This window comes from Periophthalmus magnuspinnatus, chromosome 21 (assembly GCF_009829125.3).
Source record: "Periophthalmus magnuspinnatus isolate fPerMag1 chromosome 21, fPerMag1.2.pri, whole genome shotgun sequence".
In the NCBI taxonomy this organism is placed as follows: Eukaryota; Metazoa; Chordata; class Actinopteri; order Gobiiformes; family Gobiidae; genus Periophthalmus; species Periophthalmus magnuspinnatus.
In genome coordinates this window covers 17025207-17052980 of record NC_047146.1, presented here as the reverse complement: position 1 = coordinate 17052980, position 27774 = coordinate 17025207, and the positions used below count along the sequence as shown (strand labels likewise).

General features: G+C 39.6%; 1 protein-coding gene across 1 annotated transcript in view; it reads left to right on the top strand.

The window, feature by feature from the left end:
• The first annotated feature begins 310 nt into the window (after nucleotides 1-310).
• Nucleotides 311-27774, top strand: part of ttn.2 (titin, tandem duplicate 2) — a 191715-nt gene continuing 164251 nt past the window's right edge. Inside the window, 39 exon segments of the mRNA XM_055230344.1 lie at nucleotides 311-526; nucleotides 8472-8574; nucleotides 9843-10046; nucleotides 10221-10508; nucleotides 10588-10673; nucleotides 10771-10982; nucleotides 11063-11138; nucleotides 11256-11411; nucleotides 11512-11556; nucleotides 11717-11944; nucleotides 12026-12139; nucleotides 12748-12981; nucleotides 13694-13753; nucleotides 14058-14316; nucleotides 14721-14787; nucleotides 14860-15060; nucleotides 15139-15281; nucleotides 15380-15528; nucleotides 15601-15828; nucleotides 15908-16149; nucleotides 16247-16479; nucleotides 16553-16717; nucleotides 16804-16972; nucleotides 17055-18748; nucleotides 19053-19334; nucleotides 19675-19941; nucleotides 20326-20598; nucleotides 20716-20979; nucleotides 21054-21314; nucleotides 21405-21665; nucleotides 21754-22017; nucleotides 22108-22368; nucleotides 22730-22990; nucleotides 23964-24224; nucleotides 24682-24826; nucleotides 24896-25064; nucleotides 26489-26720; nucleotides 27109-27393; nucleotides 27468-27593. Of these exon segments, the coding sequence (XP_055086319.1) occupies nucleotides 8484-8574; nucleotides 9843-10046; nucleotides 10221-10508; nucleotides 10588-10673; nucleotides 10771-10982; nucleotides 11063-11138; nucleotides 11256-11411; nucleotides 11512-11556; nucleotides 11717-11944; nucleotides 12026-12139; nucleotides 12748-12981; nucleotides 13694-13753; nucleotides 14058-14316; nucleotides 14721-14787; nucleotides 14860-15060; nucleotides 15139-15281; nucleotides 15380-15528; nucleotides 15601-15828; nucleotides 15908-16149; nucleotides 16247-16479; nucleotides 16553-16717; nucleotides 16804-16972; nucleotides 17055-18748; nucleotides 19053-19334; nucleotides 19675-19941; nucleotides 20326-20598; nucleotides 20716-20979; nucleotides 21054-21314; nucleotides 21405-21665; nucleotides 21754-22017; nucleotides 22108-22368; nucleotides 22730-22990; nucleotides 23964-24224; nucleotides 24682-24826; nucleotides 24896-25064; nucleotides 26489-26720; nucleotides 27109-27393; nucleotides 27468-27593 (8956 nt within the window). The 5' untranslated portion in view covers nucleotides 311-526; nucleotides 8472-8483.

Here is a 27774-nt window from a genome sequence, read left to right as displayed (position 1 = left end):
ATTGAAACATTTTTCTTATTATGTTGAAAAGCATGTCTCCAAATAATTTTGATCAATAAAGTTTGTCTAAGTCTAAGCTATCCAGGCATACTTTTTTCTACTAAAATACCATCTGACATCAGGCTAAATAACTATTACAGAGTCTTATGAGGTAAGTGTACATAACATTGGACCATTTGTCTAAAATGCCTTCCCTGTTCTCCCATGATCCCCCGCAGGTTCAGTTGGCTCTGACCAATGGGCTGCCCTGCTGGTGGTGATGTCACAAGCGTATAAAACCCCCAATGGCCCCAGTGCCACCTCTGAGCAGACTCAGCGTTCCCGGCCTGGACGCCTCGGCTGGAGGGACTGCTGTCAGGAGGAAAAACAAAACTACACCTTCCCTGTAGTTTTGTTTTTTTCTTTGGGGTTCCTACGAGGCGCCACTCTTCTCATTTGGGATATTCTGACCACCATTTTGGATAGAGACCCACTTCCTGAAGTCAGCCCTCCTCTGGGCATCCCCCCGGCATCCTTGTACTGACAAGTAAGTGTCAAAACGCAGTGATTGACATGTGACCAATGACTGACACCTCTACTTGTGATCGAAACCAATCTCATTCTCATAACTTTACTAATATGCTCTCATCTTTTCAAACATTTTGGAGACTTCTATTTCCGCTTTTTGTCTGTGAAGGTTAAAATGGGATGTCCCAGAATAGCCGCTGATAGCATTAGCACGGCCCGTCAGCTGGGGGGCCATGGCTTTTTAAGGGAATCAACAGGCATAGAGCTATCAGTTGCTCCTCCAGCTATGTGGCACATGGTGGTTGTCAATCACACAGAGGTGTGGGAGGGGGGCTGTGTGGGGGGTATTTTTAGGGTCTGGTGTCCTGGCTTAGATAAACCAGGTTGTTACATGATTCCCAACTGGGACAATGAGACAGAGCAGTACTTACAGGAAATGAGGATTTCAAATTTTTCTAATTACACCATGTTTAAGTTTGGTATTTAAATGGTATTTTGGTGAGATAATGGTCCAAAACGAAACTACAATGTATAGTCATTTATTTAAGCACCAATGATGTTTGTAAATTGAAACCTACAAAATAATCACTTCTGTATGTTACAAGTGTAAAGTGGCATAAAGCAATCAGGAAATCAGATTGAAGCAAATTTACTTCAAACTTTAACTTTGTATAATGACACAATTAAACCATAACTTTTTGCACAGAAATATGACTAACACACTCTTCTATAAATACTACAATAAACCTACATACTGGATCAAACAAGTTGCTAATGTGGAAAAGACTTTAGTATTGAGATTAGCTGGTGATCTGTTTGAGTGGGTCAACCATCTTGTCAGTGTTCAAAATGGCAACCTGACCTCAACCACGGTGTTTAGTGAGAAAGCTAGTCACTGAAATGATATAAAGAAGAAATAGAAGTTGATTGTCAGTTTTTTGAAGGCGAAACATAATTCCATAGATTTTAGTGATGATTAAAAACTACTATACAATACATTTTAAAGCTAAATAATAGATAATATTGTCATGTATTCACACAGATCTGAATCACTTGAGCCTATCCCTGCACCTAAAGGCTTTTGATGGGGAACTCCATTGGCCACACAATTTGCATTTGTCATAGGCCAGTCATTCCAAACCACAGGGGGTCTCTAGAGGCTCTTAGGAAAGAGGTTCAAATTAGATTTTATGAATTTTAATGACGGGAAGGCAGAGACGTTGAGCCTGAGAAGTATTTTCTAATGTTTACTTTTATAATTTCTTTTTGTAAGATCTTTATTAACCCGATAATAATCATAGCTTCTCAAGTAGGAGAAAGATGTTAGGAAGAATCTGCATGTAAAATAGAGGTTTTAATGCCATTACAATAATGACAATACCATAGTGAATCGTTACATATCAAATTCCAAGGTAATAAATGCATTGTTTTATTGCAGAAAGTCAGCAAGGAACTATATACCGATAATACCATGATTATGCATTTCATTTTAATCCAGTCAACAAAAAAATAATCTGGCATATTTACACTGTAATTACAACAACTGTAATATTGGTAAAATAAAAAGAACTAAAACAAAACATGTAAATGAAATCTACTAAACTGTGTCCCAATAAACACTAAACAAGTCTAAACCGGGACCAGTATCAATTTAAAAAAAAAAAGAACACATGATGTTTCTAACTGTGTTGATGTTCACCTTATTGCGGAAGTTACTGTGGATGGCACCATCATTATCTGGGTTGTATTATTTTGCATGGGGATGTCGATCTTGATAGTAGATAAGTTCTTTACTGACTACAGAGTTGTTTTACAACCTCCCAAAGAATCGGTGCATTGTTAACTTGTTGGTGCACATGAACATAGAACATTTTACAAAAATGAACCTACTTTATATCACATTTTAGCTGCAAACCTTTTCTCAAATTCTCAATTTAAATGTACAACGGAGTATAAGGGTCACTTAAATAAATTTAAAAAATGCGGGCGCTACGAGAATAAAGTCGTAGCATTTCGACATTAAAGTCGTAATTTTACGAGAATAAAGTTGAAGCCAGAAAAATTCGTAATATTACGAGAAAAAAATCGTAATATTACGAGAAAAAAGACGTATTTTTATGAGATTATAGGCTGCTGTGCATGAATGAGTGACCAGTGCGTTATGAAGAATTTGGAGCATTTTGTACGGATATAGCAATTTCTTCCAAATCTGGATGGTTCCTCCGACTAAACAAACTCAAATGCTGGCAGTGTCCCTTCAAAGTACATATACTGATGATAGTGTGGTGATGGTGGACTAAAAGACACAGTATTTCATCGAGCGTAAACCCCATTTTGTTCAGATATAGTGAAGTATATCTGAACAAAATGCTCCAAATTCTCCATAACGCATAACGCACTGGTCACTCAATCACGCACAGCAGCCTATACTCTCATAAAATTACGACTTTATTCTCATAATATTATGACTTTTTTCTCGTAATATTACGACTTTTTTCTCGTAGCGCCCGCATAATTTTTTTTAATTAAGTGACCCTTATACTCCGTTGTAAAAATGAATGGGATTCCTGCTAAACCTGAAGTGCCACCACAAAGAATGTGCGGTTTAGGAGCATTTAGAGGTAAAAATGGGCGGAATAACTTCAGTAATAATATTGTAATTTTAAGATCCTGTCAAATATTCATTAAATGTTGTATTGTGAGTACAGATCAACCGATATGGGTTTTTCCATGGCAGATACCAATTGTTTAGAATACACAGAAACCAATGGCCGATAAGCTCTGACAATATTTTTTGGGCCAGCATGTAGGGTAAATTTAGATTATTTTTCCCATATTATGTAATTTAAATGTACTAAAAACTCACCCCAGGTCTTTTTTTACCATAAACCTGTAAGAGAGCGGTGTAGTTACATTTTGTGCAGTTATCTGTTTGCACTAGCGTTCAAATAAACTTTATGTGTATTCTTTAGGCAGCAGGTTGGCCAAAAATATATTTTGGCCTGTGCTGGAGATTTAAGGCTGATACCTTATGCGCTAAAAAAATGCAAATATCAGCCAATAGATACATCTCTCTAATTTTGACTCCACTATTTTGCTGGATAACACAAATAAATACTTTCAGGTCAGTAGTTGATTATAGAGCACTTGTGGTGTGGTGTCATCGTTGGTGCCAACTTTCACATGTGCTTTTATTCTGCTGCTGCCTTTCCATTGTGTTTCCTTTTCGATCCATGGCCTCTCAGGTTGTGGCCCTTTTGTTTAGCAGCTGTTAGCCACATGTGGGCCAATCACAGCCCTGCGACGGCAATAACCAATCAGGTGACAGATGTGACCTGTTAGCCAATCAGAGCTAAAGCAAAATAAAAATCTAGTAAGAGGGCCTAAGGTCAAACCACATCTCTTCACTACAGAGAGGAGCTAGTGAAGACCAACTTTTTATATGGATGCTATTTTATATTTATTTAAAAACAACACATAATTTTGTACTTTTTAATACCTACCTATAACTCATCGGTCAATCAGGTAAGATGCACATTTTCATAATTTAAGCTGATTTCAAAGATTTTAGCTGTGATTTGTGGTTTATGGTTGTAAAAAGATGTTTTGAATGGTAAGCTATTTGTTTGCTGTAATTTCGCAATTAAATCTTGGCATGGAAGGATTGGCTACTTTGCTTTCATGAAAGATGCTGGTTCTGAAGTTATGTAATAGTCTGAAAAGGCTCATATTTGATCTTTGCTGGAGGTGCTCCAGGTTTTGTAATGCTAAGGCTATTTGCTAATACTCAATGACTCAATGAATGAATTATGTATTAGATCAATTTCCTATGACTTGAAATCTGTGTGAAATGATTTGAGCTGTTGGTACATTTTCAGTTTCTACTCTCAGCTGTGTTTTGATTGTCCTGTTGGTTCTGTTTTACATTTGTTGCCTAATTGTTGGAAAGGTTAATAGTTGCCATCTTTGCGTTTGTACATTTGAAGGCTAATATATCAGTGATAAGACTAAACTATACCAAATGGGAAAATACTGTAAAAAGGAGTGCTTGTCATTGTCTGATTTGGTACAGTGGCCGTACTTGGGACAAACTGTTTTACTGCTTGATCAAAAAATAAGTATTGATACTGTCTTCAGATGTAAACAGCCCACGGTGACGATCAAGAGCAAAACCATATTTTTTCTTTCTCTTGAGTTTTGTGGTTTTGTTTCTCTATTCTCTGTGATACATACATTTTAAATTTAAAAACTATTTGGGGCTACAGTGGACAGAACACAAAATTAACATGTTTAAAAAGAGTTAAAGAAGCTCTAAGAAAAAGGTACCACACTGGACCAGGTGCCAATTTGGGAAATGACAGTGTTTCTCATTTTCCATTTAAAAAGATTTCGCATGAGTTTTGGTTACTTTCATTTAGAATATTGACAGGGCTCCAGTCTGCAACCACTTGGGCCCAAAAACTCTAAAATCTTCATCACGTCCCTTCTCCTCATGTGGAGTGTGGATTAAATAGTATAGAACACATGGCTGATTTAATTGACAGCTAAACAGAAAAGCATTAATTCACTCGCTCTCTCCTCATTTCTGACTAGATTCTAAAGTCAGTCGGAGCTGAGGCCAATGTGTAGAGCTCAATGTACTGCAGAGATCATAAGTTTGACTTTTGCATCTATTTGTGAATGAGACACAGTATTTACCTTTAAAGAGAAGTGACCTGCAGATCCTCTACACTGTATTTAGTTACTGAAAAGACGCTGCCATTGCATGAGGTGAAAAAGAAAAATCTACTGAAATTGAAAGTAAGAGGTCTCACTCTGCACTTACTATAGTGAACTGTAAAGATCTCTGTGTAATGCCTCAGATAAAACTAGTCATTTAAAAAAATAAAAAAGAAAAAGATTTGCTTTATTTTTTTTCTTTAATAAATGTGTGAGTATAGAGAATGAATTGTATATAAGGGTAAAAGTTACAAACCAAGTTATTTATTTACCCTTTATTGTTGAAGCATATTGTTATATTTTTATAATTATATTTCAATGGATTAAATAGGTGGTGGCTTTTGATGCCCCCAAATAATGTTCTGGTGCACCCAGATGAAACTCTTAATCTGAAACCCTGATGCATCTACTGTAGATTTGAATAGTTTGTTTTTACTACTCCAGGTTTAAAGAAATAGTAAAATAGAACTAAACAAGGTGGTCAAAAAGAAACAATAGACATGGGACAAAAACAAGTCCACTCCAGGACTACAGGGATACATAACAAGTCTAAACCAGGAAATTAAGACTGATAAAGGTCAGAACCAGAACTAAACCAGATCTAGCCCAGGAGTACACAATGTTTAAACCAGAACCAAACCAAGTCTTAATCAGTATTAAATAATGACTAAATCAGATGTAAACCAGGTACAACAGTTTAAGAAACACTGGTCTAGATTATTTAATAGATTTAAATGTAATGGCTAGTTTTAACTTAACATGTTCCTCTAAGTCCAAGCAAAATTATGTGTTTAAAGGGTTATAAAATGAAATCTTATCCCACTTAATAATAAAAAACAATAATGCTTTTAAACCAGAAATCTGTTGCCAACATGCCCCAGATTATATATTATAGATTTACAGACTATTCACAGTTAATCTCATGTGAACATATGCATAATGTGAGCAGTATTTAATCTAAAATGACATTCTGGGTTTATATATATAACATTTTGTAAAGAAATATAAGTTACGAAATAAACTTGGCAGAGAGTAAGTGATGCTAAAATGTGAGGGGTCAGAGCAGTGGGGCGGGACAGGTGCTTTAATCTGCTCTGAAGCCCCCCAGGATCAACTTCTCATCTATCAGGGACACTGGGCCAGACACTGCTAAAAATAGAGCAAGGATCAAACCTGTATCCCAGCCAGACCCACTGTCGCTGAGCGGAGCGATAACAACAGCAGGCAGGAAGTGTCACAGAAAGGTTCATGTCAGGGTTAAGTTGACAGCATGGAATTTTAGCTTTGTTAAGAATGTTATAATGTTAGCTTATAAAGGTGCAATGTGTAACTTCTCTACGGTAGGGTCTGCCACGTATTTGTGTCTGTGGCATAGACTGTATATAGAAGTGAACCAAGTGAGAAGTGGACCAAGTTAGTGTGTCTTCACCCTTAGTGTTGGGTTCCAGTCAGATATAGGGGTGAATTTGGAGCCATATTCAGAGTGAGATTGTTGAAGGTAACACCCCTTCCCTGCTCGCCCTCTGCTAAACCAGTGGAAAGAAGGCGTCTGATTTTTCTGTTATTAATGTTCATATCTTAATTTTCAGACACGATAGCAAAATAAAAGTACATAGATCATTTAGTGTGAGTCAATACGAACATTTTAAGACCAAAATGATTAGCCTGACAGCAGCAGTTACGGAGAAAGGGGGGACAGTTTTTCAATAGAAAGTGAATTGGAGCCAGAATCTATGGAGCAGGAAGAATTAAAATTTACCTATTACCATAGAGACAAGGAGGTAATGCCAAGTTACAGTCAGGTCTGTGGAGAGGCAACCCTGCTCATAGTACCAATGCATGTTTTTCAAGATATTTTCTTGAGAGTCAAAACAGTAGTGAATGAATGAATGAATAAAAGATAGTGATGTCATATTGTAGAACATTCCGATTCAGGCAAAGCAATAGCATTTCTATGGAAATGACAATGTGACAGAGCAAATACCAGAAAAGTTACATAGTGCAACTTTGAGGTCTGTATGCCTTTGTGAGCTTTTGACCATGTTGCAGTGTTGCTTTCTCATAAATTAAAAAAAAAAAAATAAATAAATAAAAAAAAAATATATATATATATATATATATATATATATATATATATATATATATATATGTATCTGGCTTTATTTACGCTTGCTTGAGAAATCCTGTATTTTTTAACTGTCTGCATCTTCATAATTCCTAATCTGATGCTAATCCAGAAGTGTTTGTCTGTGTATTTAAAGTTCTATTTTAGCATATGTTGTTTTGAGGTTGAGTCACAATGAATCAGTCTTTAGTTCAGCAGCTGTGACATTTTTGCCTTATGTTTGTGCTGTTATTTTAGGTTATACACTTTTGAAATACCAATGTGTTGGTACCAATAAGTAGTTTGTAGTCTAAATAATAATATCTATAATTTGTAAATGTAGTTTAAAGAGCAGTTTTTTTCTAGGCTGGTTTGAAGTAGAATTGCAAAAGAAACATCTATTGCTAACAATTTTATAATAAGATGTATCAATACAACATCTTTAACTAATGAGTACTGACATGAATTGTGAAAAAAATACTTGAAAAAACTTGTGTTTTACAACTTATAAATAATTAGATGATATAGACTTGCAAACACTTTGTCACAATTTGGATTGAAATAAGCCTAACCTTGACCAGGACTATCAAACTAAATCAAGAGGTTGACCACAGCATTTGACTCTGTTCCAATTATACAAGGCAACAAACTAGTTTAATTTAATATCAAAGTTGTTTTACATTTCTAATATTGATTTTGTTATACACTCGCACATCTGGTGTTAGTCGACTAACCATTTAATTTAGATCAAGTTATGCAAGAAATTATATGCAAGAAGGAGAAGTTATTGAATTATATGGTATTTATATGTAAAAAGGCAGGCTAAACTTATTTATATTTCTATGAATATATGTGTATTTATTATTATTAAATACATTGTTTGCTTGCACTTTTTTGCAGTTGAATGCAGTTTGGGCCAGATACATAGAGAATTTCTGCCATGCGCCCTAGCCCCCTATTGGTCGACTAAAGACATGTCCTGCTGATAGAATTTAGTAGCACTATGAGCAGTATTCGAAGCTCTGTTTTTGATATATTGCTAAATCATTTTGTCATGCAGTTGAAGTTTCTCATGTAAACTCCCAGCGTTCTTGTATTGAACTGTACTGAACCATCTGACGCGTGTTGTTGTTCTCCGCAGGGTGCCATCACCATGACGACACAAGCGCCCACTTTCACACAGCCGCTCCAGAGCGTCGTGGCACTAGAGGGTAGTGCTGCGACGTTCGAGGCTCAAGTCAGTGGTAAGGAGGCCATTTTCACACTCCACCTCACAGCACAACTTTCTTTGATCTGCAACTACCCAGGGGTGGAAACACATTAGAAATACGCAAGTTAATGTTAATGGGTAGATGTTTGGGGTAACTGTATTTGTTTGATGTCTGTGTAATCCCTCCGTCGTTCAGGTATGATCCATAGTAAAAGAAAAATATAATATCTGTCAACTGGACAAAAAGTTGTAGGAGTGAAGACTGGGGGGAAGGGGGCCGCCAGAACTGAAGAAGCGGCTTGGATAAGCAATGAAATGTTTTCACTTCTACAACTTTTTCTCCAGTTGAGAGATTTTATTTTTGTTTTTTTTTCTGTTGACTGAGTACAGCACAAGGCACAATCAGCGGCAGTCTCACTCCTGTCTCTGCTCCTTTCTATATTGACGAGCACATAACATAATTACACGTGGATTACCTCTTAATTCAGGTTCAAACTATTCAAGTAATCAAGTTTAATGGTACAAAATATTTCAAACAAGAAACTAGTAACTTGAGTAGTATTTTCATTTATATTGTATACTTTTACTCCAGTACAAATTTTGCAGCAGTACTTTTTTCAATTGAGTACATTTTTAGCTATCTAACTACTTTTATTTGAGTACATATTTTGGGGAAATAGTTTCTCTTTCACTAAATTAGTTATGATTAAGTAAAAGTATAGGTAAAGTTAATTTACTTAAACTACTGGGCAGAAAAGGTCACAGATTTTCTCTCCTTCGTGCTGTCTAGTAGATAACCATACATATCAGGACAATGCTGTCAACTTCATTAAATTAAGCCGTAATTTTTTTCCCCTTCTACAACATTATGTAAAACCCAAAGGTCGGATGATCGAGTCCCGCTTGGAAGTTCTGTCGTTGTGTCCTTAGACAAAACACTTCACCCACATTGCCTAGTATGAAAGTGGTGTGTGCACGAATGATTGGTGGTGGTCGGAGGGGCCGATGGCGCATATTGGCAGCCTCGTTTCCGTCAGTCTGCCCCAGGGCATATGTGGCTACAATAGTATCTTACCATCACCAAGTGTGGAAGTGAATGAATAATGACTATAGTGTAGCGCTTTGAGAGGCTTTGACATAAAGCGCCTGTAAAGCGCATTATAAGTGTAAGGCATTATTATTATTATTATTATTATCAAAATCAATTACATTGGGTAGTGGTTTCATCTAAAATAATTGATAGTCTTACATACAGACTGTAATTTAGAATAAACGTGATTTCTCATGTTTGAAAATACACAGGTTCTCCAGTTCCTGAGGTGAGCTGGTTCCGTGATGGCCAGGTTCTGTCTGCAGCCGCTCTGCCCGGCATCCACATGTCGTTCAGTGGAGGCTGCGCCATGCTGAGGATCCCCGCTGTGACCGCCGCACACAGCGGGAGGTTCTCTGTCAGAGCCACCAATGGAGCTGGACAAGCCACCAGCACCGCCGAGCTCCTCGTCACTGGTACATACTCTATACATGTCCTGTTTGGATTTCCAAACTATGTATTTTTGTGACATTAACATGACAACATTAACATTAATGCTATATAAAAAAATGTCCTTATTGTTAAATGACATCGAACATAAGCTCTGTGTGCAAACCAAAGCCAACCCTCTGTGTTTTCCATTACTACAGCGGAGACGGCGCCCCCTAACTTCCTTCAGAGACTTCAGAGCTCCACAGTGCGACAGGGCAGCCAGGTCCGCCTGGACGTCCGCGTCACAGGAATCCCCAGCCCTGTGGTGAAGTTCTACAGAGAGGGAGCAGAGATCCAGAGCTCAGCTGACTTTAGGATCCTCCAGGAGGGAGACCTGTACAGCCTGCTGATCGCCGAGGCTTTCCCTGAAGATTCAGGCACATACTCTGTATCTGCAACCAACAGCAGTGGACGGGCCACCTGCACCGCTGAACTGCTCGTTCAAGGTCAGTTTCTCACACTATGCACTTTTTATATGTCCTTATCATGCAGAGACTGATCAGGGCTTTATGTGTCTGATAACAGGAGAAGAACCTGTACCAATCAAGAAAACAAAGATGATTATGTCTGCAGGCCAAATGGAAATGTCGCAGACATCAAGAGTGGAAAGGGTAAGCCATTGCATGCTCTTTTACAACAACAGATCTATCCTGCTTCAAAACATTACTTTTTATTCAAACATTGATAAATGATTTTTGTATGTTTTAGAAAATGGAAGCAAGCTTCCAGGCAACCACAATGATGGAGATGCATGTAGAAGGAGGAATGATGATGACTCAACATGTTGCTCACAAAACCCCACCAAGGGTTCCCCCAAAGCCCACCTCCAAGTCCCCCCCATCTCACATCCCCAGGACGGGACGGCAGCAGTCGCCTTCACCTGTGAGACACGTGAAGGGCCCTGCCCCTGCACCAGTCAGGTAGTGCCAGCCTTTAAAGTGACAATAACAACATAAAACATGCTTTATCTGATATGTAACAATGTGTTTTTTTGCTACAGATCAGTTTCCCCATCCACAAGAATCTCGGGTTCCCCCATCAGACCAGTCAAGTCTCCAGTCATCTCCAGAAAACAGGTGAGAAGGAAACAGTTTTATTTATTTATATTAGTTTTAAAATATGAATGCCAATTTTTACTTTTTCCCAAAGTTTGGTGAGCTTGTACAAGCCAATCCTGTTTCTTTGACACACAGGTGGTCTCTTCCTCTGAGGTGCTCCCCCCATGGAAGACAGGCGAGTACATGACAGAAGCCAGCTACAGCCAGATGACCAGTATGACCAGCGTTAGCAGCGCTGCACAGATGCACATGGAGAAACACTGGGAACAGCAAGTCACTGCTACCAGAGAAGTGAGCACTCATTTCACATGGGCTTTTGCATAGCCGCTGCCGTTTGAAAGAGAAACATTTCCTTTGTAATTGTTGTTTTTGTTTACTATTCTTTGTAAAGAGCATGGCAGGAGTTGTGACAGCACCCACTGTGTCCATAGAGCAGGTAGACCACCTTTGTCTCCCACTATATACTTAACAGTTCATGTCACTTTAAGTTAAATGAAGAAATATTATAATATTAATTATGAAATAATATGGATCTTTAAGTATTATAAGTATAGGATACTCCCTGTTAACCTTCAAACCTCACCTGTTTGTGGCAGCCCTTACCTCAGGCTGAGGAGGGGAAAAAGGCCGAGGCTGTGGCTACTGTAGTAGCTGCTGTGGACCTGGCGCGAGTGCGCCTCCCTGTGCATGAGGAGGGAGGTGCAGCAGAGGAGGAGGAGTCTATGGAGATGAGAACCCAGGCTGAAAAAAAGATAGAAGTCATCCAAATCAAAACTCCTGAAGCCCCACCGGCAGTAAAACAAAAAACAGTCCAAGTGACACAGGTCTGAATTAGCCACAAAAATACAGTAATTTAACACACAAAAAGACATTTGGTTAAGTAACAGCTGTATTCATTGCTTCAGATCCAGAAAACAAGTGAAATCTCTTCCAAAGTGGAAACAGATGTGAGTCCAAGCCAGGTCCCACATTTCACTGTTTCTAAAGTGACTGTCCCCAAAGCTGAGCAAGGCCCTGAGGTAAGAAGAGGAGCTGACTTCAAATCTGCGGCTTTTTGTTACAAGATTTGATCTCATCATTAACACACCGCCATTTTAACACAGTGACCCCCTTCGCATTACCATCCACCAAAAACTCATTTTCTAATGAAGACGTTCTAATGTTCACTTTGTGGAATTTTGACATTTTTTTTTTTTAAACCACCAACCCAATTTTTTAAAAAAAGAAAAGTGGTTTCAGTGTTCCACCTAAACCACCAACACCCTTCTTGATTTTTTTTTTTCTGTTTTTCTTTTTAGTATTTGTTTCTAATGTTCACTTTGTGGAATTTTGACTTTTTTTTTTTAAACCACCAACCCAATTTTTTTTAAAAGAAAAGTGGTTTCAATGTTCCACCTAAACCACCAACACCCTTCTTGATTTTTTTTTTCTGTTTTTCTTTTTACTATTTGTTTCTAATGTTCACTTTGTGGGATTTTTACAGTTTTTTTCAAACATCAACCTAACTCGCAAAAATGGATCCCTCAGCTTTCATTCTACCGTTAACCATCACCACCTTTAAATATATATATTTTTTGTTTTTCTTTCACTATTTGATGGTTAACCTTCTTCTCATTGGCTTGGTCAGGTGTCCATTGCTCGCACAGCTGTAGCCACTCTTCACAAAGAATTGTCATCTCCAACTGCTCCCAGAAAAGTCATCAAACCTGTTAAGTCCCCCACCCCAACACGCAAAGTGCTTGTGGAGACCCAGGCTGCAGTGGAGCCCTTCTTGCCGCCATTTAAAGACCCCAGATATCGGGTCGAGATTCAAACAGGAGGGGCAGTCAGTGAGGAAGAATTTGAGGACTGGGAGCCACAGGTTGGTCCTCCATCCCCCGAACAACCGTGTGAACCTCACCCACTACCCCACCAGCTGGCAATCACTATTTGTCATCATCAACATCATTTCCTTCTTTGTTCTGGTTTGACTGTTATTTTTTATATGTGCTAAAGCAGTGGTTCTCAGACATTCCTCACCAAGTTGCTGCTCATAAAATTTGGACCATTTTAACATAGAGAAAAAGAAAATCTAATATAATAAATATATAGTTTAAAATAAAAAATGCAACAATAACAACAATAGTGACCAAAGCAGATACATTAAATATGCTTTAAGTTAAGCTAATTACAACTGCATGTATGCTAATTCTAAACCAAGGTTCTACCTTAAAATTGTGCCTAATTGAAAAACTGCAGCAGCACCACAAGAGGAATCCCAAGTACTACAGTTTGAGAACTACTGTGCCAAGTCCAACTTAACACCATCTTCCTCCACATTTCTAAAATCCTCAGCTGGGACCTAGTGCTGTAAATACCTTCTTAATTCCTCACTTCAATTTTACTTTGACCTCGTCCTTCTCACCAACCGCTTCACATTGGAGTGTATTTACCTTCATTTGCTTCACTTCTTACCATTGTCTTTTATCTACAAGTTTTCTTTCTCTTTGCTAACCTACAGTCCCCTTCTACTTCACAGACTACCCCTGCAAGATATTGATTGTTTTAACATTTTTAAAAATCTTGTTTTGCAGGAAGTTGTTGCTGTGCCAACAAGAGCCCAGGACCCTGTGGTTCCCCCAACAATTATTGCCGTAAGTGCTTTAAAATGTATGCAGTGATACATAATTGAAGTGCTTAATGATTACAATAACCCCAAACCTATAATTTCTCAATAAAATAAAATAAATACAAAAACATCAAATTTCAAATCTTGAGGGAAGACTGAAATATTAACAGCTATGTTATCACAAGAGTCACATCCATCATTTAATGATTGCAGTATTTATGATTTGCTCATTCTAGTTATTCATTTATTATTGAATGTAGAGGCAAAAAAAAACTTTGTCGCAAACTTTCCATCCATCCTCATAAATGTGTGATATTTTTCATGTCCAGGGACTGAAGAATGTGACCGTGACAGAGGGTGAGTCGGTGACCTTGGAGTGCCAGATCAGCGGTCACCCCACCCCTACGATTATGTGGTTCAGAGAGGACTACAAGATCGAAAGCTCCATTGACTTCCAGCTTACCTACGAAAGCGGATTTGCCCGAATGGTGATCCGCGAGGCCTTCGCAGAAGACAGTGGCCGCTTCACCTGCACAGCCACCAGTGAAGCCGGCACTGTCACCACATCCTGCTACCTGCTTGTTAAAGGTAGGAAAAATGCATTACAAACATGTCCCAAATGTCCATAGAGATGCATACATCTGTCACAGTATATTGTAGGGCAAAATATGTAATTGTAACTTTTCTGACAAACATTGCAATTATTACATTTAGATTTTTTTTATATTTTAATAGTTTGAGTCTGTTAATTTTAATGTCCAGAAGCATTAACATTTGAGAGGAAACTGAAATATGAACTGATAACTTAATACAAGAATCACATGAATTTCTGAACACATAAAAGACTTAAATAATTTCAGTATTTCTAATTTGCAAATTGTGACCATTCATATTGCAAATCTTGCAGCCTTTCTATATTGACTTAATACTTAATTTAGTCTTTAGCATCTTAAATCTCCATTGTCTTATGTTAAATTACTTCTTTTTTATAGTTTCTGAAGAAATCGAGAGCCGGGAAGAAATTACTGTCACTCACACTGGAATTTCACAGGAGAAAACGTAAATAGCTAAATAAAGCACATAAACTTCTGCAATAATAAATATTCATATGTTAATTTGGGGTTTTCTCAGTGTTTCCATGGAAACAAAGGAACAAACCGTGACTGAGGGGGTCAGTACTGGCGAAGCTGCTGCTCCCTACTTCATCAAGAAACCAAGTGTTCAGAAGCTGGTAGAAGGAGGCAGCGTTGTATTCGACTGCCAAATCGGAGGAAACCCCAAACCTCACATCATCTGGAAGAAAAGCGGTGTGCCCCTTACAACTGGATACAGGTAAAGTGCCTGATTAAAAAGTTGAAGCTTTTAAAAATGTATGTTACTTAACTGTTTTGTTTTTTATTCACATATTAGGTATAAAGTTGCTTACAAGAAAGAAACTGGCGAATGCCGATTGGAGATCTCAATGACCTTTGCTGATGATGCTGGAGAGTATTCAGTTTATGCCAAGAACCCACATGGAGAAACTTCAGCAGTTGCTATTTTGATGGAAGAAGGTATTGTATTTGAAATTGTTGCACAAATGTATAGTTCAAGTTATTAACCCTTGAATGGAACTAATGTTAAAATGTTTTTTGTCTTTTTTCCTTGTCAGAGCAATATGAAAGCTACATGAAACAGCAGGACGTGACATATAAAACAGAAGTGACAGCAGCTGTGGTGCAGGAGCCCACAGTGATCGTGAGTCAACATGAGATGGAGCAGAGGAGAATGACCACTCCAATGAGCTTCATATCTGAAACGGTACTGCTTACAAAGATAAATCATATTGCAATGATAGATTTTGTTTTCTACATGCAGCATTCTCTCTTGCAGGAATTTATGGTGTCTTCCTTTGAGGAGAGGATCATCCAGGAGATTGAGCTGCGCATTATGAGGATTTCTTACATGGAGCTGGTGATTAAAGATGGAGAGGAGATGGTGACGGTTGCTGAACACGAGGCTGTGCAGCCCGTCTTTGACACTCCGGTCAAAAACTACAGGATTGTGGATGGAATGGGAGTCACTTTCCACTGCAAGATGTCGGGAAATCCTCTGCCCAAGGTATTTCAGAAAACAGAGCTTAAGCAATTACTACTTACTTTACTCATGCACATTAAAAAACTGCTTTGTTTGTTTCTAGATTGTGTGGTTCAAAGATGGGCAGCGTATCAGTCCTGGAGGACGTCACCAGATGGAAGTTCTCCAGGATGGCCGTGCTAGTTTGCGCCTCTCTGTTGTTCTTCCCGAAGATGAAGGTGTCTATACAGCTTTTGCCAGCAACATGAAGGGAAATGCTGTCAGCTCTGGAAAACTCTATGTGGAGCCCTCTGGAGTTGTAACTCCTCAGAGATATACTCCACAGCCTGCCATGCAGAGAATCAGGTAAGGATTTAGTCACAGCTGTCAGGGAATCTATAACAAATGATTCAGCGCTGTATAAATATTTGCTTTTACTAAATATTTATATGTACCCTTTCAGATCTACGTCTCCTCGCTCACTGAGCCGCTCACCTGGCCGCTCCCCTAGCCGCTCCCCTGGACGTTCTCCTGCCCGTAGGCTCGAGGAGACCGACGAAGCTCAGCTAGAGAGACTCTACAAGCCTGTGTTTGTGATGAAGCCCACCTCCATTAAATGCTCTGAGGGCCAAACTGCAAGGTTTGACCTCAAGGTTGTTGGCAGACCAATGCCAGAGACATACTGGTTCCACAATGGTAAGAGAAAAACAAAACTGTGTGTTCTAACATATCAGAGATTAGATTATAACATGTCATTTTTTCTATCCAGGACAACAAGTGGTGAATGACTACACCCACAAGATAGTTATCAAAGAGGATGGTATTCAATCCTTGATCATTGTTCCTGCAATGCCAAAAGACTCTGGAGAATGGACTGTTGTCGCTCAGAACAGAGCTGGACGCACCACAGTCTCTGTTAACCTTACAGTGGAAGGTAGATTATTAAAAACATTTAATCTCTGTATCACCCACTTAACTTGTTTTTATTCACGTGACCTTATATGACCTTTTTGTCCAAAGCTCGTGAAAGCCTTGCCCGTCCTCAGTTTGTGGAGAAGCTGAAGAACATCACAGTCAAACAGGGCACTCTGGTTGAACTGGCTGTCAAAGCCATTGGAAACCCTCTTCCAGATATTGTGTGGCTGAAGAACAGTGACATCATCAGCCCGCACAAACACCCACAGATCAGGTACTACATCTTTCCAATTGGTGAATACTAGTGCTATAATCTTGTGAACTCATTCTTTTAACTCTATTGTTTTTAATTGTAGGATTGAGGGCACCAAAGGAGAGGCAAAATTCCAAATTCCTACAGCTGTCCCCACAGACAGTGCCTGGTACACCGCCACAGCCATCAACAAAGCGGGCAGAGACACCACCCGCTGTAGAGTCAATGTGGAAGTTGACTTTGCTGCACCTCAGACTGAGAGGAAACTCATTGTCACCAGGGGAACCTACAAAGCAAAAGAGATCGCTGCGCCAGAGCTGGAGCCCCTTCACCAGCGCTATGGCCAAGATCAGTGGGAAGAGGGTGACCTTTATGATAAGGAAAAGCAGCAGAAACCACAATTCAAGAAGAAACTCACTTCTATCAGGATGAAGCGCTTTGGTCCAGCCCACTTTGAATGCAGATTGACCCCCATTGGAGACCCCACCATGGTGGTGGAGTGGCTCCATGATGGCAAACCTCTCGCTGCCGCAAACAGGCTGAGAATGGTCAATGAGTTTGGATACTGCAGCCTTGACTACGAGGTTGCTTACGCCAGAGACAGTGGTGTCATCACATGCAGAGCCACTAACAAATTTGGAGTTGACCAGACTTCTGCCACACTTATTGTCAAAGATGAAAAAGGCCTGGTTGAGGATTCCCAACTTCCAGAGGGCAGAAAAGGCACCAGAGTGGAAGATATTGAACGCTTTGCTCATGAAGGAGGCCCTGCGGGAGTCAGTGCTGACGAAGAATCTGAAAAAACCAAACCTGAAATCGTTCTGCTCCCTGAACCAGCCCGTGTGGTTGAAGGAGAAATTGCCCGTTTTCGCTGCAGAGTCACCGGCTACCCAGCACCCAAAGTCAACTGGTACCTCAATGGCCAGCTCATCCGCAAAAGCAAGAGGTACAGACTACGGTACGACGGTATCTACTATTTGGAGATTGTCGATATCAAGTCATACGACGCAGGTGAGGTCAGAGTGGTCGCTGATAACCCTCTTGGCACAACTGAGCACACAGTGAAACTGGAAATAACCCAGAAGGAAGACTTTAGATCCGTCCTTCGGCGTGCCCCCGAAGCCAAATCCACAGAGGCCCCTCATGAAGTTGGAAAAATGAGCTTCGATGTTGTCAAAACCGACAGGGCAAGCGAGGCTGCGCAAGACAGGGAAGTGGTCAAACTGAGGAAAACTCAGAGAATCGTTCACGAAAAGACATCAGAGGAGACAGAGGAGCTCAAGAGCAAGTTTAAGCGCAGGACTGAAGAAGGTTTCTACGAATCCATCTCAGCCGTGGAGTCAAAGAGCCGCAAGAGGGATGAGTCTTATGAAGAATTGCTTAAGAAGACCAAAGATGAGCTCCTGCATCACCTGAAAGAGAAGGAAGAGGAGGAGAGAAGGAGGCTAGAGGAGCAGGGACAGGTCACCATCCCCACATTCAAACCCGACAGAATCCAGTTGTCCCCATCGATGGAAGCACCCAAGATCATTGAGCGCATCAAGAGCCAGACGGTCAGTCCCATGGAGGAAGTGCGCTTCCGGCTGAGGGTGGTGGGAAGACCCGACCCGGAATGCCAGTGGTTCAAGAATGGAATTCCCCTGGAGAAGTCCGACCGGATCTACTGGTACTGGCCCGAAGACCATGTTTGCGAGCTGGTCATCAGGGACTGCACCGTGGAGGACTCCGCCAGCATCATGGTCAAAGCAGCCAATGTCGCAGGGGAGTCGTCCAGCCATGCCTTCCTGTTGGTGCAAGGTATGTCTGCTTTTTATGCTGAAGTTCTTAAAACCTAGTAAAACAGTAGTAATAGTAGTAGTAATCTAATGACTTTAAACATTACAAAATCTTCTTTCATTATCTAAAGTATAAGGTTAAAGTATGAAGCACTAACTAACAAACTGATTTTTGGTCCCAGGCAAGTGTCATTACACACAAAAAAATACAACAAACTTTCATTTAAATAGAATAATAGAATAAATATTTTTAAATGTTTCTCACAATGTTGATGAGAAAAAGACAATAATAACAATAATCTTTCATTTACTTGTTTCTGTTTAAGCTAAGGCAGCTATAAACTTTACCCAACACCTGGAAGATGCCAGTGCAAATGAGAAGGACACTATGGTGACTTTTGAGTGTGAGACCAACGAGCCTTTTGTTAAGGTGAAATGGCTGAAAAACAACAAGGAGATCTTCTCTGGAGACAAGTACAGGATGCACTCAGACAGAAAGGTGCATTTCCTGTCCGTGCTCGTCATTGAACTCCAGGATGATGCTGAATATAGCTGTGTGGTTGTGGATGACGAGGCCATTAGAACCACTGCAAGACTTCATGTTGAGGGTAATTATTCACGAACAGAATCAAATGTTAGCGTTGCATCTTTATTAAAGGGCCTATGTTATACACATTTTTAATCTGAACATACCTGGAGTTGTTTACGGTAATTCAAACAAAATCTCCATATCACACTTTAAAACTACCACTTTATGACATCACAAGGTGGAACAGAGCATTTTGAGACATTCCAATAAGGCAGGGTGACTCAAACATGTGTGAATGAAACAAAACACAACTCCAGGTATGTTTTTGATGAGGTAACAACATTTCAACACGACTAAAAGTTCCTGAGTTAGTTTTGTATAATATAGGACCTTTAATAATTATTGTATTTCTCAATCAGGTGCTGCTCTTGAGATGGTTAAACCAATGGAGAGCATAGAAGTGCCTGAGACCTATGCTGGAGAATTTGAGGTGGAGGTGTCTCGTGAAGATGTTGAAGGGACATGGTTCTTTGGAGACAAGGAGCTGTCCCCCAGCAGCAAACACGTCATGACATCACGCAGAGGGAGACACACGCTGTCTGTGAAAGATGTGAAGAAGCAGGACCAGGGAAAATATACCTTTGTGTGTGGCGATCTGAAGACCAGCGCCTCCCTCAAGATGAAAGGTACGGAAATTGACTAAGGCTTTTTTGCTCTCAAAGTATTACTTTGAAGATGGACATTCAATCACATCTAATTGTCCATAGGCTATGGCGTTTTTAATCGTAAGATCCACAGCCAGTCCCTTGTCAGTATAAGGTTTAGAGCAGAGTTTAGACTTTATAGGATAAAATATGACAAATATTTGTATTCCCCTGTATTTTTTTATGTTTAGGAATTATGCAAAGCTATTTTAATTAGTTTTAAACAGACAAAATAAAATCTACTTAAAATAACGAGAAAAATACTCTTTTTATACTCTATTTTGCACAGCCCTTCATCTTGCCATTGGTGTGAGCCTTTTGAATTTATTAATTTTAATAATACCAATGTTCTGTTCTCACATTCAGTTCGCCCTGTGACACTGATGCAGCCCCTGAGTGACCTCACTGTGTGCGAGGGCGACATCGCTCAGTTGGAGGTACGTTTCTCCCAGGAGAATGTGGAGGGAACCTGGATGAAGAATGGCCAGGCCCTCTCGGCTTCAGACCGTGTGCACATTGTCATTGACAAAGTGATCCATAAGCTGCTGGTGGAGAATGTCAACAGAGAGGATGCAGCTCAGTACTCTTTTGTGGTCCCCGCCCAGGAGATCTCCACTTCATGCAAGCTCAATGTTCAAAGTAAGATTCAAATACATTATTTACCTTTTATAGGACATGTACATTTTAAGAAAAAAAGATTTTAAGATGTTTGTAATTTGTACTTTGTACTAATAATTGTGTTCCTTTCTCTCGCAGCCATTGACATTGTGATTCCACTGAAAGATGTTTCTTCCATTGAGGGCACTAAGGCTGTTCTGGAAGCTAAGATCTCCGCTCAGGATGTCAGTTCTGTAAAATGGTATCACAATGATAAGCAAATCACTGCCAGTGACAGGGTCCAGATGGTCGCCAAGGGCTCCAAGCAGCGTCTGGTCTTCACCAGGACGTTTGCTTCAGATCAAGGCCGCTACAAACTGGTTGTTGGGAAAGTTGACACCAGCTGCAGCCTGTCTGTTGAAGGTATACTTCATATTTGTTTGTCTTAAATGTAGGAGCCAATTCCAAACACAGTGTTGCTTGTTGGTACTTTCCAGAGGTGCATATTGTGAGGAACATGGAGAATAGAGTGTGCTCTGAGTCCCAGAATGTTACATTTGAGGTTGAGGTGTCTCACCCTGGCATTGACCCAGCCTGGACCTTCAAGAACCAGCAGCTCAAAGCTGGAGCTAAATACAAGATGGAATCTAAGGGCAAAGTCCACTCTCTGACCGTCATGGACACCATGAAAGATGAGGAGGGACAATACACTTTCCATGCTGGAGAGAAGACATCCACTGCTACACTCACTGTGTCTGGTATGGACGTATACAGTTTACATCTAACACTTACCCTTCTACATCTGACGTATGAGCAGTTTTAAGATTGATCTCTTTTTCTCCCACTAGGTGGTGCCATCACCCGTCCCCTGCAGGATGTGACAGTGGCTGAATCTCAGACTGCTGTTTTGGAATGTGAGGTGGCTAATGCTAACGCTGAGGGCAAGTGGATGAAGGAGGGTCAGCTTGTTGGCTTCAATGAGAATGTGATCAGTGAAGTTGATGGAGCAGTCAGACGCTTGGTCATTGTTATCACCAGACCCCAGGATGTGGGAGAATACACTTACCAGGTGGCAAACTCCAAGACCACCGCTAACCTCAGGGTGGAGGGTAAGCAGCAACTTACAGTTACAATTAACAAGTGTTTTAAATGAGAAACTACTACTGAGTGATTGAAAACACTTTATTTCATCTTTAGCTGTCAAGATCAAGAAAACTCTGAGAAACCAAACTGTGACTGAGACCCAGGATGCAGTGTTCATCCTGGAGCTGACCCACCCTGACGTGAAGGGAACCCAGTGGATCAGAAATGGGGTGGAGCTCCAGAGTAACGACAAATATGAGATCACCACTGAAGGCATTGTCCACACTCTTCGAGTCAAGCACTGCAACACCCAAGATGAGTCCGTCTACTCCTTCAAGCTCGGAAAACTGTCTGCCAATGCCAGGCTTAATGTTGAGAGTGAGTAGTTCAGGTTTTTTTTAACCAGTGTTGCATTTAATATGAATTAACATAACTGCATATCACAACTATATATTTGTCTTTCTACAGCCATCAAGATAATTAAGAAAATAAGAGATGTCAATGCACTGCTGGACTCCACTGCTTCCTTTGAGTTGAGTTTGTCTCATGACAACATCCCGGTCACATGGATGTTTAATGGCAAAGAACTCAAATCCAGTGATAAATGCAAGATTCAGGCCGAAAGGAAAGCTCACAAACTTATCCTGCAGAATGTGGACAACAGCAATGCAGGAGAGTACACCGCCGTGATAGGACACCTTCAGTGCAGCGCCTCGCTCACTGTGGAGTGTAAGTATTCAGAAGAGTTATTTATATTTGCACATATATTCCAAAAAACAAATATGTCATCTCAAAATATTTTTCTTAATTTGAGTATTGCTAATGGGTTAAAAAAAAAATTGCATATTCTTTTGCAGATTGAATTTTCTTGTATAAAGCTCAAGTTTGTTGAAAATAGTCACAAATGTCATGGAACAAGTAAAATTAAATTACAATTAATAAAATCTTAAGTCAGAAATCCTCAAATCATGATTAATAATCTTTCTTTCATGTCCATTAAGCCTATGCCAGATTTTTGTTTTGTTGCAGTGTATTCCCTGTGTTTGTTTATACTACTTTCTCATTCGTGCTATTCATTCATTTTCTTCAGCTCTACGTGTGACTAGGCCCCTGAAGAATGTGGAGGTGGTCGAGACGCAGAGCGCCACATTCGATTGCGAGGTGTCCCACTTCAATGTGCCGACCACCTGGCTGAAGAACGGGGTGGAGATCGAGATGAGTGAGAAGTTCCACATCGTGGTTCAGGGTAAACTGCATCAGCTGAAGATCATGAACACCAGCCGGGACGACTCTGCCGAATACACGTTTGTCTGTGGAAACGACAGAGTCTCTGCCACGCTTACTGTCAGCCGTAAGAAGTCATTCATTATCAAAAAGAAGCAATAAATGTCACTAATAATTAACATAAAGCAATAACTGAGAATGTTTTGCTTTTGATCCTTAGTAACAGTTTTGAATCTAAATCCCTTTGCAAAATTTTTATTTTAATAATTGTCTTCATTAGTCCTCCTAACCCTAAATTAAAATAATGCATGTTGCAAAAAATAATTTTGATACCGCTACAACTTTTTTTTTTTTTTTTTTTTTTTTTGGTTTGGAATTTTGAATGAAGGAATTCAAGGATGTGTTTTAAACTCTCCCAAATCATTAAAGGCTTGAAACAGGTCAACAGTGTGCTGGAGTTATTTAAAAGGGTATTTTATGAGTTACATCTCTTGTCCATTCATTACTATAGATAGCATACTATCTTACATAAAGCTTATAGAACTGTATTTTTAAAAATTGATTCTGGAAAAGCGCCATCACATTTCTATCTGATGCTGCATTGTAATAGTCTACTGTGGTAATAATTAATTAGTACAGGCGAATAATGTTGGAAAGCACATCCATAATTCATTCATTCAAACAGTAAAAAATAAAATAAATGCAGCGATTTTTTTTTTTTTCTCCCCTAGTTTTTAATACAATTTTTTTTTTTTTTTAGTTTTACATTGACTCAACAATTCAAATCAAATCACAGCCAGTTATCAAAACACTTTAGTGATTAGTGTGTCTATTTATGAAACAAAGCCACCAAGACACATAAGACAGACAGCAACCTATTAACCTTTCCAGGTTATAACTGGAAAGACATCTGATATGTGGAATTTATATATATACACGCCACACTGTGTGAAGCCCACAGAACCCTTGATGTAAGCACTTTTGTGCAGCTGTTTATCTTGGTCTGTCACCGAGTAAGAACCAGCCCAATGCCCAACCCCCCTGTGTACTATTTATACCGCACCTATCTTGTATAAATATTTATTTTTCTTTATCCATAGCTGTCCTGATCACTTCTATGCTGAAGGACCTGAATGCCCAAGAGAGAGACACCATCACCTTCGAGGTCACTGTAAACTACGAGGGTATAACTTACAAATGGCTGAAAAACGGTGTGGAGATCAAATCATCGGACAGGTGTCAGGTTCGCACCAAGGAGCTTACCCACTCGCTGACCATACGAAATGTGCACTTTGGAGATGGAGGAGAGTACCAGTTTGTGTCGGGTTCAGCCGTCTCCTCTGCCAACCTCTTTGTGGAAGGTAAGGGCAGAAATAGACCAGGCTAGTGATTTCAATCTGTAGTCCTAAACTCTGCATGTGATTCTGTGACAGAATGCTCAATAGTTACCATAGTGACCCAGCACACATGACAAAAATGTTAAAAGAAATAAACAACACATTTTCGGGAGCCTGTGATCAATACAAGCATTCACCATCCTGTTCAGGTGTTTGATTTTCAATAAAAAAGGTGAAAGTGACTGTTGGCTAATGCTAGCTTGTGACTGTTATTTGTAAGGGATTTTTTAACGGTACAAATCACCTCACCTGTCATGGTTCTAAGTCAGTTATTTGTGGGTCAGATTGTGTTGAAATAAAGCTCAGATTAAAGTCTAACTTCAGACAGAGCAGTCCTACAGTTAGCATCATACCCACAGAGAATGTTGATGACATCAGCGGTAAAGTATCAATACAATTACATTATCTCCTTCTCGTTTAGCTCGCCTTATTGAATTCACCAAGAAAATCAAGGACATTAAAATCACTGAGAAGAAGAAGGCCATATTTGAATGCGAGATCTCTGAGCCCAATGCCCAGGTCATGTGGATGAAAGATGGACAGGAACTGGACACTTCGGAGGAGAGGTAGTTATGTTCTTTTTTTTCTGGTACAATTTTCATGAAATTCTACTGATGCCTCTTGTAATTTTACAGGTACATTGTGACAGCTGAGAAATATGTCCATCGCCTGATGATCCAAACAGTACGCATGTCTGACGCAGGCGAGTACTCAGTTGTGGCTGGATCTAGCATATCCAAGGCCCAGCTTATCGTGGAAGGTCGTGATGTTCGCATTTCTGAGCCAGCTCAGAAAGAAATCACCGTAAGTACATAATCTATATGTAATGTTTTGTGAAATTAACTTTTTAAGTGGTGTTCCCTCTAGGGTTGTCAGAAGTATTGAAAATCATTAGTAATCGATACTAAAACTAATATCTAAACTAAATTCTCATGTGAGCAAGTAAAGATATTGCAAAAATCATATTGACAGGACAACTTTTGAGCTTTCCTGAATAGTTTTAGTATGATTTTAAGCTTTATCGAAACACGGAACAAATATAAGACCTTGTGCTAAGACAAAGAAAGTATTATTATTTTGTGTATGAAAATTACATTCTATTACTAAAAAGCATTTCTATCTTCACTGTGGTTGATTTGTGCATGTTTGGGCAATCCTACATTGTTCTGCATTCAAGGCTTGAATGCTCCAAAAATTTCTGTTTTCACCTACCTTCTAACCCTGCCCACATCACTGTACTTGCGATTAAAAAATCTGACTCCTGATCATACATGCAAGGTTCAAAAATGTTACATAGCCATTTTTCAAGAGGTGGAGCATCTGAGTTCTGTAGATTTGCGGTTAACAAATTAACAAAATGCAAAATAACCATCAACGTTTTGTTATACTTCATTACTAAATTCCCCCAAACCATAATATGTCTTCTTTAAAGAGAAGATAATATGCAAAATGTACTTTTTAGAGCTTTCTGCCATGTTATAATGTTGCTCCCTCATAGACAATAGGTCACAATAACAAATTTTGAAGTGCAATCTATCAATCTATAGACGATAAAGTATAATATTGAAACCAAACCATAAAGCGGAATTATCCCCTAAAAACATTCTAAATGTACAAAATTGTTCAAAAATATGAGCTGCAAAAAATAACACTTAACACTTAGGTAATTAGTTTGTATCTGCAATGAGTCATAGAACAGTTCTAATTTCATTGTTGTACACAGAAAATAACCAAACATTTTCCACTAGTACAAAGGAAAAAGATTTAGCCCCAAAAAGTATTGTTCCATCTCACATATATTGAACAATAAGTCGTATTTATCGTGACAGCCCTACTTCCTCATCAAAAACATGCATGAAGTGGTGTTATATGTCATCCATCCATGTTTCTGTAATCTAGAGATCTATCAGCGCTATTCAGACCCTTGTTATGGTCCAAGCAGGTTACAAAGCAACACTCTGCAACTTCACAAACTTGATGCAATGTGCAGTAATTTCATTTGTGGGATTTGCTGTGATTGTGTTAGCACTCTGAAGGGGCAGTGGCTTAGCATGGGGAGTAAAGGAAGGGGGGACTCAAAATGAAAATGAAACTTAATAAATAAACAACAATAAAAGGTAACATTGTGATCTAAATATGTTGCGTCAGCAATTAATACCCCATAGAAGTGTAATGATATACTTAAAATCAGCAAATTTTGATCTAAAATCTGTATTGTTTCATGTTAGGTCCTGGAGAAACACAGAGCCACTTTTGAGTTTGAGGTGAATGAAGAGGACATCGAAGGAAGATGGTTGAAAAATGGAGTGGAAATCCAGTTCTCCGTGGAAAAACGCTTCAACTACGTGACCATCAGGAAACTCCACCGCCTCACCATCATGGAGACTTACAGGAGTGACGCCGGCGAATATACATTTATTGCTGGCAAGAACCGAAGCACCATGCATCTTCGAGTGAACCGTAAGTCTGAACAAAAATACAAAAAAAATACAAAAAATATCTAAAAGTGCATATGACATACTTTGCAAACTACACCTTAAAGCTACCATCAGTAATTAGATTCGCCAAACCATCCCTGTTGCATTCTCACATATCACCACTAGATGCTATCTACGTTACTGCTGTCTGATAGAGAACAGCTGAACCTGAACAAAGGCCAGGTGATGGGGGAGGGGGAACAGGTTTCACACCTAAACTTACAGACACATCCCAATTCCACCAAAGTAAATAATTACAAAAACATGAATACTTGTCATACGCACGTTAATGAAGCATGAAAAAAAGTGTTGTTTTTTTTTTTATATATTTTTTTTTTTATTATTTATTTATTTTTTTCCAATTCCCTCAGTCCCAGAGCCCCCTCAAATTGTGCGCCACATGGAGTCCCAGTCGGTGGAGGCCGGAAAGCCTGTTCGATTCTCCGTGGAGGTGAGTGGCCTGCCCCAGCCGCAGGTCTCCTGGTACAAAAACTCTCAGGCTCTTTCCCCCGGATTCAAATGCAAATTCCTCCATGACGGATATGAACACACGCTGCTGCTCATCGAGGTCTTCCCTGAAGATGTAGCCGAGTACAAATGTGAAGCCAAGAACGACTACGGAGCAGCCACCAGCACCGCAACACTTAATGTAGAAGGTAAAAGAAACAAAAATAAAAAGCTATACATCAAATATAAAGGATCCGAATGCTAGGTTGATATCTGTCTTTAGTGTCAGAGGTGGTGTCCCCGGATTCTGCTGCTCCTGTGGCTCCCCCAGTGGTCATCACCCCTATCAGCAACACTTCAGCGCATGAAGGTGAACCAGCTCGCTTCCAGTGCAGAGTCCGTGGAGATGGTAAGATTTCAAATTTCTCAAAGAATTTTAAACAGGAAGGAGGAAAGCAAATGGCCTTAACCAGGAATAAAAATGAGCTATAATTAAAGATATTTGTAATTAGACTGTCGGACCTGCACCCTGTTCTATTCTCACATATCACCACTAGATCTTATCTACGTTACTTCTGTTTGATGGTGTG